Source organism: Oreochromis aureus, linkage group 20 (genome assembly GCF_013358895.1).
Source record: "Oreochromis aureus strain Israel breed Guangdong linkage group 20, ZZ_aureus, whole genome shotgun sequence".
Lineage (NCBI taxonomy): Eukaryota > Metazoa > Chordata > Actinopteri > Cichliformes > Cichlidae > Oreochromis > Oreochromis aureus.
Window position 1 is genome coordinate 18,673,583 of NC_052961.1, and position 16,028 is coordinate 18,689,610.

A 16,028-nucleotide genomic window follows, 5' to 3' on the forward strand; every position below is an offset into this window, starting at 1 on the left:
AAGTAGCCCTAACACACTTCTGAGTCTTCCCTCGCAGACATTACTCAGCTCAACTGTCACCATGACAACCACCCCACCAGTGACAGTGACACGCATAAGCAAAGCCTGGGTGTGGTCCTGACAACTAAGATTGTCGTCTAGCAAAACACAGGCTTGGTTAACAAGGGTTCATTTTATATTTCCAGTGAAAACACTTAATTGCTCATTTATGGACAAGTAGCTTTGGTTTCAAGCAGAACTTCCCAGCACTTTAAAAAAAAAAAAATCCTGGTGTCAATGTTTTTTCAAATGGTAGTTTTACCTTATCAGTATATCAAATAAAACTTTAACTAATGTCCCTCCCACTTTCTTTTTTGGCTCATATACTTCGGAAGCTCTAAGTTTATTTTAGTGAGTTACCGTTTTCCTCATAAATACACTCGCATTCGTTCAGTACAAGCACATGACACACACTGCAAGAATTTACTGCAATTGCACTGTACAACTGAAGGGCGTGGTGGGAAAATGTTACCTGCAGAAACTTTGCCATAACAATCCGGTTATGCAGCGAGCATGTGCTCATATTATTACTCCCCCACCCCACTTCCTTTCTGTGCCTGTAGTTTTTCCATTATATTAGAAGTGTGCTTCTGGGTATCTCTTTATTGACTCTTCCTTCTTATCCTTTCCCAATTATTTTTGCAGTTTTTTTAAAATGTTGCATATTAAATAAAACATTATTACTGAAAAAAAAATCGAAATTTAGCCTCACAACACCACCCTGATCATTTATTTATTTATTTATTTCTAGGCTCCTCATTATCACTGACCAACACTTATTATTATTAATGTTATTATTAACATCTGCAGTGGTTAATATTACTAACATCTGCACTACCAAATGAAAATCTGTTAAAGAAGAAAAAGCACTGTGACTACACAAAGCAATGTCCTTTTCAGATAATGGATAATTTAATGCATAAATTGCACAAAATGTGTTAAAATTTAGTTACATGTGTGGACTCAAAAAGGTTTGCATTTGTTAAGATTCTATCATGTTTTGTGTGCAGAAAAGCTTGTTAATCTGAGAATAGCTATAACTATCAGGTATAGTCCAGTACAGAGAAGGGTTTTCATCTGAAATGCAGTGCATCCAAATGTATGACAACTGTAATATTTGCAGTCAGTATGATTTGAACTTGGAAACAGGAATATTTCATTTTTGCCTCCACCGAAGAGGTTGTTTGCATGCATGCACGTCAATCTCAAGTTTTAGCATGCTGATTCTGATTACTTTCTGATAAAACTTCATAGGGGTGTCGTGAAATTTGGCAAACACCCTGGTTAGCTTGATTTATTGATCGAAAACTTACAAAAAGCCTTATAACTTAAACTATGATTCTCTGTGGTTTGTATTTTTAGCATACAAAGTACCATTTAAAGATATAAAATAATGCCACATTTGACCTCTGACCTTTCCTTCAAGGTAAATTTATTTGTGTGTGTGTGTGTGTGAGAGAGAGAGAGACTACTTAATAAAAACTGTTTAAACCTGATAGTTGTTACTAAACATTTAAACGAATTATACTACACAATGAAATTACGTGCTGGTGGAGACCGGCCAGACCCACAAGTCTCAGCGTGGTTATAAACATTTCCTTTTCCAACAGGTTTAGGGCTAACCCTAACCCTTGGCACGATGCAAGACAGGCAACTTTTCCACAAGTGGCAGTGGCAGTTGCACCGCAAAACAGGCTGAACATGCTCCTATATGGTTGTTTGTTTGGTTTTTAATTCTGTATTTTCAATTTTAAGAAGAGCTACATTAGCGCTTTTTCCCCCTTGCATGTATACCGAGTACTGCGCAGTGGAATTCCTGCCTTTCTGGGCTCCTCCTTTCACACCACACCTTTCTGTGAACTCTCCCGACGGGGCGCGGTTCCGAGGGTGGAGTTATACCGCCACTGCTCCGAGAACAACCACAACCCATCTGCATACTTGGCACGGCCGTTACAGCTGTCGGTGCACTTTTTATTTTTCCTCCGGGCCTGCGCTTCTCTGGAAGCCCGTTCAGTCGATCCGTTCACAAGAGGGGCGCCGAGTTGGGAAGATGATGGCTCCGGAGCCGCTGCGATCAGCGACGACCATGGGGGGCGCGGAGGATACTTCGCTCGCGCTACCCTCCGACAACAAGTTGCGGTTGGGACAGCAGCGCGTGCTGGACCAGGTTCACAGCATTAAGAGGAGCAAGTCCAAACACGGCAAGAGTGTCAGAGCTCCTTCTCCTACAAGTATGGAAATAAGTTTCTACAACTATAGTACCGCAAAAACCAAAAACCCAATGTGTCTGTGGGGCACGTTAACTGAGCGTTGTGTTACCTGGGTAAGATGCGTCACACAACTTCCATTGAAGTAGCACCGCTTAACGGGCTCGACATGCTTTTTTTTTTTTTTGCTTTTTTTTTAATGTGCCACGTTTTCCTTTCCTTTTTATTTCTTTCCTTTTTATGTATAACTTCACAGGAGCAGTATAATTTGTAGGTTGAAAAGTAGGGGTTTAAATATGTTTCAAGGCTATTTGGTATCAAAGTGACAGTTTTTTTTTTTGTTTGTTTGTTTTTTTTAAACAAAAGACCCGCAAGGTGACACTAGCGAGTTCTAGCAGGCGTGAGAATAGTGTAACGACGATTGCTGACGTAAGAATTTCTTCTGAAAATGGGGTGAAACTGGGCTAGGAAGATTTTGCTTACCCTTTAACAAACACCCGATTGTAAAGGGTGAGAAATCAAAGCCGGAGTTGCGCACGCACCTCCGGTTATCAGGTTGCCTTCTGCAGTGTGCAGCTCCTTTGTAATGTTTAAGTTACTTCTAGGTATCTTAATTACCTTCAGTTTTTGTTTGCTGTTATCTAAAAGGACGTGTTCACTTGTAACCTCCGTGGGAATGGCGTGTGTGACACTCAGTATATAGTATATATATATATATTTATATATATATCATATATATATATATATATATATATATATATACAAATTATTATTATTATTATTTTGTAAAACTGTGTGTCTCTTGTATCTCAACAGGTCCACCTCTGCAGTCTTTCACAAAACAAACAGATTTTGCCTCATTCAAGTATTCTCCATCCAAAGCAAATGGCAACTTCCACCGCAGCAAGTCCACTATGTCGGCTGGCACCATGAAAGAGGTAATTTCAGCAGCGCATTTTGTTGTTCAGAGCACAAACCTCTTTCCCAGCAACAGACGCCGTGAGACACTTAACCGCTTATGCTCAACATGTTTTTTTGCTCATTATGTTCACACAGAAAGCTTAATTTTGCTGCTTCCCTGTTAGCAAGGTGGCTGCCACAACAGATGGATCTGCATATTTGATTGAGAGCTGATTTTACTTTATTTTTTTAAACCAGATGCTCTTTCTTTAAAATTTGTGTCTCTTGCTAGTCTCGTACTAGAGATCTTTGCTCATGCTTATCAGAGCCAATAATATGAATAAATCTACATCATATTAAAGATACACTGCTTAATTTTTTCTAAACTAAATGCCCTTTGGTTTCCAGCTTCTTTAAACAGATAGATGCAAGATTGTTTTTGGTTATGTTGTAATTCTCGACAAGAAAAAACAAAAACAAAAAAATAGATGCATCCCCAAATGTCTGGCCATTTCCAATGTGTGCTTTTACAAGTCAGGGTGTGTTTGTGTGTGTGGCATTTCTGTGCCCCACCCTTCAAAATGAGGGGGTTATGTTTTGAAACTCAACTGTGTGAAATTTAGGGTTGATGGAGCAATTGGATGCAATCTTAAATTCAAGGAGGATGCCTATTAGTCCATATGTTAGTGTTGACACCAAATGGGAGCGCACGCTCAGTCACTGGTGATTTACGACATTGTTTTAGGAAATGATGATACTGGCTGATGACTCTGTAGCTACATGGGTCTCCTGGAGTTCATGCCTGAGGTAATCTCAATCGATACAATGTTCTCTCGTACCGAAAACCCTGAAAAAAATCTGCACCTTTTTTGCACAAGCATTTTTTTTCTTCTCACAAACCGGAGTGTATTTTTGCGCAGCGCAGCGCTGGTGTTAATTTGTTGTTGTTTTCGAATGTTGTTCTGTGAGTCTTGCCAGGAGCAGTCAGGGTGAAATAACTCATTTACAATACTGAACTATTTGAAATTCCATGGCTGAGTGGTTTGTCGCTGTGTGTGTGTGTGTGTGTGTGTGTGTGTGTGTGTGTGTGTGTGTGTGTGTGTGTGTGTGTGATATTTGTTTGTTGTCCTGATTTGATCTGACAGTGAGTTGAGGAATGTCGAGGGAGTGCGGTGATGTGCTCTTGCTGATGAAGACTCATAATCATCACATCATGAAACACTTAGGTCGCAAGGTCGTTGCCAAATAATCCACAGAACAAAAATAAAACGCAAGTTACTTAGTTCAGAAATTGTATCCAGCAGTTTGAATACAACGTGTTATCTAATACAGCATTTACAAGTACTGCTTGAACGAGATAGCTTACGAATACAATTATTTATGTCTTTATTAAACGAAAACCTAGAAAAAAGTATAACAAACTGAATTACTCACAGTTTTTGTGTTTGTGCAGTTCTTACATTTTTATTAGCTGAATTTGTCAACTATGCATTACCATGTTATCATGAAACAATCCTGCCCATTAAGTTGCAACATTGCACGCAGTGGACGGACAGGGCCACAAAGATAGAAGCGTTAATGTCTTTGATGCAGATAACAACTTTTTTATGTATCTCGGAAGCCACCTCAGAATCTGTTTGATGGGGCTTGGAATTGAGCTTTTACAGTTCTGTTGGTGGTTGTAGCCGCTTAGGAGCTAGAGCTGGTCATCTGCTAATTTTAAGGGTGCAGGTTCAATGCCTGATTGCTCCAGTGTTTAGTCTGCGTGGGGTTCAGTATCTCGTTTGGCAGTATGGTGAACCCAAAGTTGCTCTCTAATGTGTTCATCGGAGTATGAATGTGTGTAAATTTTAGATAGGTGTAGAATAAAGTGCTTGTATGACTGGGTATGAATGGGCTCCAGGAGGTGTGTTATATAAAACGCTTTGCGTGCTCAAGTAGAAAAGTCCTACATAAGAACCAGCCCGTTTACCCTTTTTTTTTTTTCCAATTTCTTTTGCCGCTTTTTTTTTTTTTTTTTTTCCAGGCAAGTTCGCTAACCTGTTGACGTATAACTCGGTGCTGTTTGATACGGCTTCTTTCTGGCAACACCACATACAATAAAGTTTTGTTAATCCCAGGTATAATCTCTTCTCATAACAGAAAACAATAAAGCCATCCATCCATCCATTTTCGCTTCCGCTTATCCTTTTCAGGGTAGTATAGCCTATCCCAGCCAGAATGGACAGGCCGCATTGTGTTGTTTGTCTCTAGTATTTGGATAGACTTCCTGTTGCATGAATTTGCATTTGTCCACATTGCAAACTCCTGTGTAATTGAACTCAGGACCTTCTTGCTGTGGCTCAGTGCTCCAGGCTGTAGCCGTGCTGCCCATAAAGCCATTTTTTTTATTAGTATAATGCCAGAATGGAAGCATTGTGTTGTTTGTCTCTGTATTCTGGACTTGCTGTGCTGAATTTGCATTTGTCCACATTGTCCTGTGTATGAAAGGTTCTTGTGGCTCAAACACACTATCTCACACTATCTCCTCTTATCAAGTGTACTGTTGACATATCTTTCTTTCACCATGTTTTTTACTGCCTGGTATCATGGCTGACATATGGATGGTAACTCAGCAACCAGTCCGGTTAGGAACAGGAACGAGCTAAAGACCAATAAGAAAACTCATATGTGTGTGTATCCGGAGCACCTGCTTCACGTGTAGCAGGTCCTCATTCCTAATAAACTCTGCGATTCAAAAGAGTGAGCTGAGACTGTTTGGTTTTGTGGTCGTGTAAAGGCAAGGTTTTTCCTGTCCTCCTTTCTGTATTATTTTTTTTTTTTTCAGTTTTTGAAACAAACCAATAGGAGACAAGCATTTAATTGGGTAGATGACTAATCAGTAAAGCATTAGTGAGACATGTTGGGTCCTTACTTTATGGGAAAGCTCGCCAAGTGTGTTTTATATGTGAACAAACGCGCACACACAAACTACACTTCATAGATTGCAAAAATAAAAGGATAATAAATGAACTCTTAAATGATGCACAATTACGAGATTAAGCTGGCAATTACATCAAGATCGTGAATACAGGTTTAGCAGGTGCTCAGTCTCACTTGTGCACACAAAGCTCCTCTGTTTGAAATTGCTCCAATGTATCATCAGTCTTAGAACAGAAATGGCTTGGGTTAGTCTCAAATGACGGATATTTTGTTACATTAGCATGTATGATCGTTTGCTTTATTCTACAGGTTTCCTCAGTGTAAACCGAGAAAAAGAAGGATAGGAAGCGGCATGCAGGCTTTGTGTCAGATGAAATTTCCCTGTTTTGTTGTGGAGTTTTGCAGTGTGTCATTTGTATGTTTTCAAAGTTTGTAATCCTCTGGAAAACCAACAATGCAAATGTTGCTTGGACAGTAAGTAAATCTCCTGCGTCAAACATTCTCTCTCTTTTGACAATGCAGACGAGTCGTACTCTATCCACTAGAAATTCTGGAGGAAGATATATGAGTACCTCCGGTGTTTGGGAAGAGCAAATCAATGCCTCCACCTGGCCAAAGAGTCCCAATGGGATAAAACCCAGTAAGAGTGACCCTGCCTTGGCTCCACCTTTTTCTCCTGCCGCTGGACCTAGCATGGTGATCATTTTATGTTTTACATTTTTTCTGTTCTGCCTAGTTCACATAGAAGTACCAAAAAAAATTTCTAAACTATTTTTTGTTGCTTTCTAGAGAATAAAAGGACAGATGGCACAGGGCCAAAGCACCTTTCAAACTCGAACAAACAGACACAGTGTTTCGTCAGGGACTAACGGTAATGCGATAACCAGCAGCCAGTCACGCATAGTCCGGATGCCCTCCACCCAGTCTCAAAATGAGGGCAAGATGGGTACCATGAAAATGGAGAATAAATCAATGTAAGGTCACCTTTCTTTCTGGCATTAAAATGTAGCTTATTATATATTTTAAAACTTGAAATTAAATCCAGACTGTTTACTAAACTCAGAAGAGCGCATTTCTTTTCGAATTTCCTACCCTTGCTTACATTCCTGGGTGTGTTTCTCCAGGATGAACATTCCAGACCCGACCCTGAAGGAGGCTGTAGAGTTTTTGAGTAGCAGTGAGGAAAGTTACCAGCAGTGGGGAGCAACTTTCATCCAACACACCACCTACACCGACGAGTCTGCCAAATCAGAGGTCCGAGCAGGCACACAAAAGATTACTTGTACATGCTTATTGTGAAGATAAACATGCACATGCTCACCAAGCGTAGTCCTTTTTTGCAGGGATTACCTTGTATAGTACAGGGTTATTATAGTTTTGTATTTTCTAATTAGCTGTTATTTTTATTATATCTTGACTTGCTGTTTTTAATTCAGTTTAGTTTCAGTTAGTTTTGAGAGTAATGAGGCTTTTTAAGAAAAAAATTCACTTCAGTTTTTATTGGTTTCCATCCTCAGGCCAGAAGTTATAAGAGAGAACATCCTGGTACTTTTTTACTTAAAAAAAAATATGATCCTCTCATGTTCCCATACGCAAAGCTTATGCACACATGTGATGCACTTTAAATAAAAATGCATGAGCATCTATTCGTTTCTGAAAATAGGTGAATATAAGCAATGCTAATACATGATTTACATACTACTAATTAATAAGTAATGACCTTGTAACTAATTTTGCTTTCATATCACATCAAAAAATTCTCTCCACTTCTCTGCTTTGTATTTCTGTGTTGCAGGTTTTCCAACTCGGGGGTATTCCTACTCTGGTGACCCTGCTGAGAAGCGGTAATCCTCAGGTGTGTCAGGTTGCTGCTGGAGCTCTGAGGAACCTGGCGTTCAAGAACCAAAATAACAAACTGGAAGTTCAGCGCTGTGGTGGTATAGCTAAGGCCCTTCAGCTGCTAAAGGAAACAGATTCTACTGAGACCCAGAAACAAATTACCGGTAGGAACTTTTACTGAGATAGAAGACACTGACATATCTAACAAATCCCCGCCCTTTTTTAAAATTTTATCTGAACTTTATTTTGAGAGTTTTTATTAAAATATATAGACAGGGTGACTAAAGGTAACATGTAGTTGTTAGTTTATTTCACATGGAATCAACTAACCCGGAAGAAAAAAAGTGGGTATTCTCACTTGGTATTTTCTCTTGTCTTCAGGGATTTTTCTTCCTTGTTGTATTTTATTTTTTATCATTCAGTACATTTTAGGTCTTATGGAAATAACTTGACTGCAGTTTCCTTAAAAAATTTGAGAAAATTTGCCTTTTAGAAGGTCCTTGTCATCGCCTGTGTATTAGACATGCAGCTTGTGCATTTAGTAGAGAAACAGAAATGAAGTAGTAGTGATTCCAGTAATAATTCAGACAAAAAGTGAAATCGAGCGAACCAATTTGATGATGGATGAAATGCCCATAATATCAAATGGACTGTCTGGCTTAAAAAAAAACAAAACAAAACACCGGTTGCATGTATTCTCCCTTGGTTGCCATATTATAGGCCTGCTGTGGAACCTGTCCTCTGCCAACGAGCTGAAGCAAGAGCTTACAGCTACAGCACTGCCCGCCCTAACTCAACATGTGGTGGTGCCTTACACAAGCTTGTCAGACACTGGTCCGAGCAGCTACATTGACCCCTCTGTCTTCAACTGTGCCACAGGGTGCCTGCGGTAAGAATAGGTCTTTGTCAAGGATTTGTAATGCCAGCGATCAGCCATTTAATATCTTTTATACAGTGGCTATAAAAGGGATTTATGTATGTTATAACATCTGTTTTCACTTAATTTAAGGGATCACGTATTTGCTCTTTTTATATGCATGTACACGCTGCAATGATGATTTAATGGTGGTTGCAGGAACTTGAGCTCTGGTAAGGATGGACAGAGGCAGACAATGAGAAGCTGTCCTGGCCTCATCGACTCCCTCATGAGTTACATGAAGTCCTGTGTGGCAGAGGAAAACCCTGATGACTCGGTAACCACTTAAACACACAGTTAACTCTTTTATCACCAACAATTCAACGTTTTCCCATCAGTTACAAGTATTCATAACTTTTTCACTGGTAGTCTAATGATTCCCATATAACAGTACATAATCAGGCAGTGTAGCCAAAATGGAGAGTTTGTTTTGTCTACTATCGTCATCGCATCAGTAAAATCAGTAGAGCTGAAGCAGTTGATTGATTTTTCAGAGACGTCAGTGACAGAAAGTTAACCAGTAATCGATTAATGATAATTTAGCAAATTGGTTATTAGTATTTGTTGATATATTGATTATATTGTTTTTGTCATTGTAAACTGTCTTTCAGTTCTGCTTGTAGAGCTAATCAGTATTGAAACGGATGCATCACCAGCCTCATAATCATTGGGGCCTTCTTTGTCTTTGTGGCTTTATTGTTTTTCTGGTTTACACCAGTTTGTTTGTTTAAATTGTGCGTGAGTGAGGGGTTTTCTGTTTTTGGAATCATATCTTGTGACGAATCCTTGTGTAGTCAAAGTTGTACAACATTTATCTTGCGTCTCTTACAGAATGTAGTCAATCCAGATTCTAAATTTGTCTTTATGTTTGTTTTCTTGAAAACATACCTGTGTGAATGTACGTATGCTCGCTAAACTACAAGCTTATTATAATTCTGTGTGTATCTGTAATTTGTGGACGTTTCAGGTGTGGGTGTGTCCTTAATTCTATGTTTATGTTAATTCAGAGTTTACACAGACTTCATGAACTAAAGCATGTAATTGGCGAAAGTGCTTTGTGTGTTCTGTAAGGGACAGGCAGAGATTAGAGCCATCTCACTGCACAAACAACATAGAGAAACGTAGGGTTACCTTGAATAGGGCTTCCCATTTGATCCAGTTGTAAAACGGTGACCTCATAATAGTATATAAACACAAGTATGTAGTGTTTTTTTTATGAAACATGCAAACAAAAAGCACCTTTATATTTACTATTAATTATGAATTGATGACTGTTATTAGATTGCAGTATTTCTTAGGCTACTGTAGTCTAAATATGTTGTCAGCAGCCTGAAAACATGTCTATTAAGCCTTTCATTTTTCAAACAAATTGCTCAATGTGTTTTACTAGTTGTGTGTTGGCCTGTTGTCATTCTTTAATGGCTATACTGAAAAAGATAACATCTACATGAACCAAATGTTTGTCAGTTTTTATTTACTATTTTTGCACTTGATACAGTAAAGGTTGTAGCTTCTCAGACAAATTTAACCCCCTGGGCTAGTGTCAGTCTAGTGTCTTACGCTAAAACTGTTGTCCAGTTCATCAGCAGATAGGTCTGCTATGCTGTTTATGAGTCATAACAGACAAAAGTATGAAAATAAAACCTTTAATGTACTTTTTAATGTGAACTCTCTCCTGTTCTTTAGTCCTTGGAGAACTGTGCATGCATCCTCCATAACTTGTCATACAAACTGGAGCAAGAGTCCTCTGGGAGTTTCAGCAACTACAACCCAAGTAGAGATGCCCAACCTGAGAAAAGCCCCACAATTGGATGCTTCAGCCCTAAGAGCAGCAAGGCGCAAAAGACGGTGGGCATTAAGCAAAATGCCTGTAGACTATTTTGTTTGTTGGAGTCTGTCATTTAAACTTCCCTTCTCTGCTTCTCTCAGTTCTCCTTTGATACTGTAGATGCTAGCCCCCCATCAGGTGTTAAGTGGTTGTCCCATCCTAACGCTATAGACACCTACCTGTCCCTCCTGGAATCGTCCGAGAACAAAGCCACTCTAGAGGCCTGCTGTGGTGCTCTGCAGAACCTCACTGCCACCAAGGGAAACGTGAGTACAAAGAAGTTAATTATTAGGATTATGGTGTTACTCTGTAACTGGATTATCTCAGGTTGATTTATGAAAGAGGAAAGAAAAACAAGAAAACCTCTTGACTACGTTTTGTGAGAAAGGGTGGAGTTTGTAGATGAATTTCACTTGTTTTACAACACAAAACATCTACACATTAGTTAACTGTGTAAGTCACAACATAATGTAATGGGCTATTGATCATATTTATACATATATACATGCATGTTTTTCTGATCCTTTTAAAAGAAACTGCACATGCAGCAAATGGCAAGTTGTCTTGTGGTCGTAAAACCCATGTGACATTCATATTACAATCGATATAATTCCTTGCCGTTTAACTCTTTTGAAAAGTTTTTTCAAGCCTCTTCAGGCATCAGTTCTAAGGTTCTGTTTTTCCCCTTTGTCCTATGCAGAGCTCTTAAACCGTCTTATCGTTTTCTTTTCTCCCTCACAGTGTAAAGGTGAATCTTGTTCAACCTCTAGCAGTTATTCTCCCATATACAGCGATGTGTGGTTTTGTTGTGTTAAAAGTGAAGAACGCTATATTCCAGTTATTAGTCAAGATTAACTGGTGACAGCAGTATTTAAGAACAGCTTCAGCTGGCTTAAACTTTCCTCTGCCAGCTCCTTAGTGCAGATTGTGTATAACGTATCAGTGTGGGAATATTTCTGGAGAATTCACAGCGAGTGGCGATCCAGCCTCCTCCACACTGGCCTTAACTAAACAGAGATTTTCAAGTAATGAGAATATGTCTGACACAGGATGTTTCCTTCTGAAGCAAAGAGCAACTGAGGCCAGTGTCCCAAGCTGATTCTCCCAACACTGTCTAGAGTTCATGTGTGAAAATGGCACATGGTTACAGACACTACTAAACATTCTGAAGCTGTGCTTTACAACAAAGAAAATAGCCTGTTCTTTGACATAAGTCTCATATTTTTAAGAAAGGCCTTTTTCGCTAATTCCGTTGTGGGTGTTGTTGATGTTTTTCCCCCTGTGTTAAATAAACACAAACATTAAATAAAGTGCCTCATAAAGGTTTTTTATTCCTCTTTGTAAAACCATTTTCAGGCGTCAGATGCTGTGAGCCAAATTTTGGTTAGTAAGTCCAGAGATCTGAGTCAATTTGGACCTCTGCTGAAGCCATCTAACCCGAAGCTTCAGAACACTGCCTTGTCCTTGTTGGGTAACATGTCTCGGACCAGCAGTGTGCAAGGCACCATGGGTAAGAAGTGGGATAATGATAGCGCATGAAAGACTTTGACTATCCAGTTTCCAGATATGCAAGTTTAGTCCACATAAAATTGATTTGCTGTTTTCTTTTAGCAAAGCAGATTTTGCCTCAGCTCGGAGAACTCCTGCAGGGTGGACCCTCTAAGTTCGGAAATTCTGACGAGTCTATAGCAGCAGCTTGCCTCACAGTTGTAAGACTGATGTCGGCAAACAGTGACACCAGCAAGAAGGTCATCACTAATCCTGTCATTCAGTCACTAACTGACCTCAGTGAAAACAAGTGAGTGTTGTTTTTTTGTTTTGTTTTGTTTTTATATCATTTGCAGAGGTGGCAAGCTTCAGCTTGTTTCTATGACCGATGACGACTTCTTTTCTTTTTAGGAAGTTGACCAAGGGCAGTAACGCAGCCTCGCTGCTGCTGTACAGCATATGGCAAGACAAGAATTTGCAAAGCGCTATGAAAAAGGTAAATTAGAAAAGGGAGAAATGGGCTAATGGTATAGCTGAGAGTGCGTTTAATTATCTTAAGGTGACGTTTCAGTGATGTGCTAGTTCATGCTCAAACTTCCTTGCTGGGAGGGCCCAGCTTTATTGGTGGACAAATGGATGGGGGTTTATCATGACTCCTCAGGCTCTTCACTTTCCCTTCCCTTCTGCCACACCCAAAACATCAGTGAATAAAGAAACATGAGACTGGAATCCTGGTAGACTTGTTTTCAGTGCTCACTGTTTCATGCGGGAGGAGTAATCCGTGGAAAATTGGGGATGTCGCCCCGATGAAAGCCTGAGGTGGAGGATAGAAGGAATATGAGACATTTTCTTCAGATTCATGCACGAGTAAAAAGCGAAGCAGCTATCTTCAAGTTATTAACACTATCAGCACTATTTCTGTCAAAGATTAATGCGTGTCACTAGTAAAGGAAAAAATGTGACAGATGAATAGAAAACATTTTTCACTCCGCTGCTCTGAGTTTAGAGAGCAGTACTCCTCACAATTATTGCAGGGGTGTGTTGCAAACACCACGTGTGTTTGTGGACTATTGCATCTCTGCAACATCTTTAACTGATGGGATCTATTTAACCCACAGATGGGGTTGACCAAATCAGCCTTCATCAACGACAACATAACCAAAGTGGTCTCGCAGCTCGAAGGACAGTGATCGAGTGGGATCGGCAGCAGTAACTGTAAAAGGTACGATTCCAGTTTGCGTGGCTGTATTTGTTCACATTTTCAGACCAGTTGGGGTCAAAGCAATATGAAATCTGAAGACGTCTTTTTTTTTTCTCTTTGCCACTCTCTTTTCTTTCTTTTCATTTCCCTTATGTGCTTGTGCCCGTGCTTGCAGATAGAAACCAACGTGTTCAGACACTGCTGTTGCCACACCCTTTCAACGAAGACAACAAAAAAAGAGAAAAAAATTATACTTTTTATTAATAACATCTGGATAGAGCCTGACAATTGCTGTTCATTGATTGATGCATTGTACATATTATAAAGGATAGAGTGCTTTTAATTTTACAACTAATCCTGTGGTCTGTGTGTTTGGAAATGTTTGCCTGTATCTAAGTAGGTAGGCTGAGAGTGCTTTTTAGACGTGCGTGTAGTGTGTGCTGAAACTGGCTTGTTTTAGGCTGCAAGTCACCGTACACCAGACAGTGTGGATTGACAGTGTTACCTGCAGCAGAATGTTACTTGCGGCAATTATTTAGATTCACGAATGCCATCACTGTCAAATGTGTCTGACTACATAACTAAAAGTTATATACAGAGAGAGATCTGAGCAGCCAAATATGAAAGCTTTCTGACAAAAATGGAAAAAAAAGACTATTTGTGGTATAATTGCATTAAGTTGAGAAATCTGATTTAAAGAAGGTGTTGTCTTTTTTTTTTTAAGAATAATAATATATCCCCACCACACCCCCATTTTATTTTCTTTAGTGAAGGTAATACATTTTCATGTTGAATGTACTAAGAATACATAAAGGGTTTTATAAAAAGGACCAACAAATATTCACTTTAGCAGTACTTTGATTTTCAAGGTTAGCAAAGAAGCACTATTTTTAATGTACATTTCTAAATGCACTTTTGTTTTTTATCAACATTCTGTCTCCTTAAAGAGTCAACATTTAAATGTGCTGTCTTGCTTTCTTTGACATTAATATCATGCTTGTTTGTACATTAAATAAAAGCTACAACTGGCAGTTGGTTAGCCTAGCATGTAGACTGATAACAAGCTCAGAGAATAACTCAGTAGTGTCTTCATTATTCATTAAACCACATAAAACAGAATTGTTGACAGTGGAGGTAAATTACCTTCTCTTGTTTCCAGGGTTTCTGTTAAACTAAGCTAACCGACTGCTGGTAGTAGCTTCATTATATACAGGACAAAGGTTATTCAACTTTTTCAAGCAGCTATTAGCAGTGTGTTCAGTTTTGGACTCTTAGTACTGAGTGCCTTGTCAATATTCACATTTTTTTAAATGCTGTATATATTTCTTTTTTAAGTATTGCTTTGTTTTCTTGCGGGGAACAGGGGCATGGAAAGACTGGGATGTAGCACACAACATCTGGGCACCCATCACTTTGACTCACTCGTGAACTATGTGTAGAAATTTGAACCAGCAGTAAATTATCAGTCAGCACTATGAGCAGTTAACTTGGTAGCTGGGTGCCGGCTGAACTCTGAGTGTTCTTTGACAAAATTCAGATAAATGTTGTGGAGACGATGAAGGGGTCGTGCCTTCTAACCAGCGTTTTAATGAATTATGAACTGTGCGCACCAGTTGAGGGAAGAGGAGCTGCTTTTACAAGTGTGTCATGTTTAATAGTTGTTTTTATTTAAAAACGGCTTACAAAGAGGTCATTTACAGGATATCTGCCATCATAACCAAATCGCCCTGTTTATTGAACACAGTTTTAAATCTTTGTAAAACTGAAATGCTTTTGGAAAAAACAGCATTACACATCACAAAACATACCTGCCATGAAACACAGTGGTAGGCAGCTATGGGGGCTTTCCCAGGTTCAGACGGTACAAGGCAGGGGGATGTCTTTCTGCTTGGGAAATTGCTGTATTGAGGTTCATTTGATCATTGTCAGTATTTGCTTAGAATGTATTTTTTTGGAGAAATGTGTGTGTGTGAGGCGCATAAGTAGGAGGCTTCTCTGTCACTCAGAATAAATAAAACATGCCAAAAATATTGGGAGTTTTGTTTTTTGTTATTTTTCCAGCAGCAGCAACCTTTAAAGTATGTGCTAAATCTATGCATGATTTTCAAAACCGTGACTCACTGAAGTGAATGCGATATTCAGAATTTACTATTGTGAATTAGTAATTTTTTTTTTTCTGACTGTGCCTTTGTTTTCTGCTCCTCCTGATTCTGGATCAGGCAGGTTTCAACAAGGCTCTTTTGGTCACTGAGTAAAACACAGGCTTTTTTTTCTTTTCACCCTTTGAATCCCCAGAGGTTTGTGGGAAAACTGAGACACAGTTTGGCAGGGCGAGATCTTGTTTTTTGTTATCAGTAATAACATGACAAACCATTGTTGCTTTGCTGAGGAAAAGCAGTGGAAAAACATGACGTGCATTTTCTTTGCTCCTGTGACCAGTTATAAACCACATGGACATCATAAAGAAGTCCTCAGTGTCTTCTTGTGCATATTTTGAGTATTTTCAGACTAAATAACTGGCGGCTTTGGACTTGTATCTGCCTATTTGCTGAAAAACAGCAGTTTTTCTCATATGAAACTTGGTGATACACTTGAGAAGTTGAAAGGCAGTTACAGGACAATCTATTTCACAAGAAGGATTTTCCCATTTGCAATATGCATAATGGAAATTATTCATTCTTTTTCAAT

The 16,028-nt window shown here is 39.2% G+C and overlaps 1 protein-coding gene across 3 annotated transcripts; it reads left to right on the forward strand.

The window, feature by feature from the left end:
• The first annotated feature begins 1,914 nt into the window (after positions 1–1,914).
• Positions 1,915–15,370, forward strand: LOC116330791 (plakophilin-1). 3 transcript variants are annotated; one of them, XM_039604980.1, is made up of 15 exons: positions 1,915–2,270; positions 3,063–3,184; positions 6,591–6,764; positions 6,858–7,042; positions 7,193–7,322; positions 7,864–8,071; positions 8,628–8,796; positions 8,983–9,100; positions 10,510–10,671; positions 10,753–10,917; positions 12,008–12,161; positions 12,263–12,449; positions 12,551–12,635; positions 13,258–13,361; positions 13,520–15,370. In XM_039604980.1, the coding sequence occupies exons 1-14, from the start codon at positions 2,090–2,092 to the stop codon at positions 13,327–13,329; spliced, it is 2,112 nt and encodes a 703-aa protein (XP_039460914.1). In that variant the 5' UTR covers positions 1,915–2,089; the 3' UTR covers positions 13,330–13,361; positions 13,520–15,370. The 3 variants fall into 3 exon arrangements, with proteins under 3 accessions (XP_039460914.1, XP_031609090.1, XP_031609091.1); XM_031753230.2 differs by having other exon boundaries at positions 1,916–2,270; positions 13,516–15,370; XM_031753231.2 differs by having other exon boundaries at positions 2,226–2,362; positions 13,516–15,370.
• The last annotated feature ends 658 nt before the right edge of the window (positions 15,371–16,028 follow it).

Bases quoted from the DNA above. Each gene is read 5' to 3' on its own strand.
- LOC116330791 (XM_039604980.1), top strand. From the start codon at position 2,090: ATGATGGCTCCGGAGCCGCTGCGATCAGCGACGACCATGGGGGGCGCG. The intron at 6,765-6,857 runs GTGATCATTTTA...GTTGCTTTCTAG, and splicing joins CTGCCGCTGGACCTAGCATG to AGAATAAAAGGACAGATGGC. The intron at 12,450-12,550 runs GTGAGTGTTGTT...TTTTCTTTTTAG, and splicing joins ACTGACCTCAGTGAAAACAA to GAAGTTGACCAAGGGCAGTA.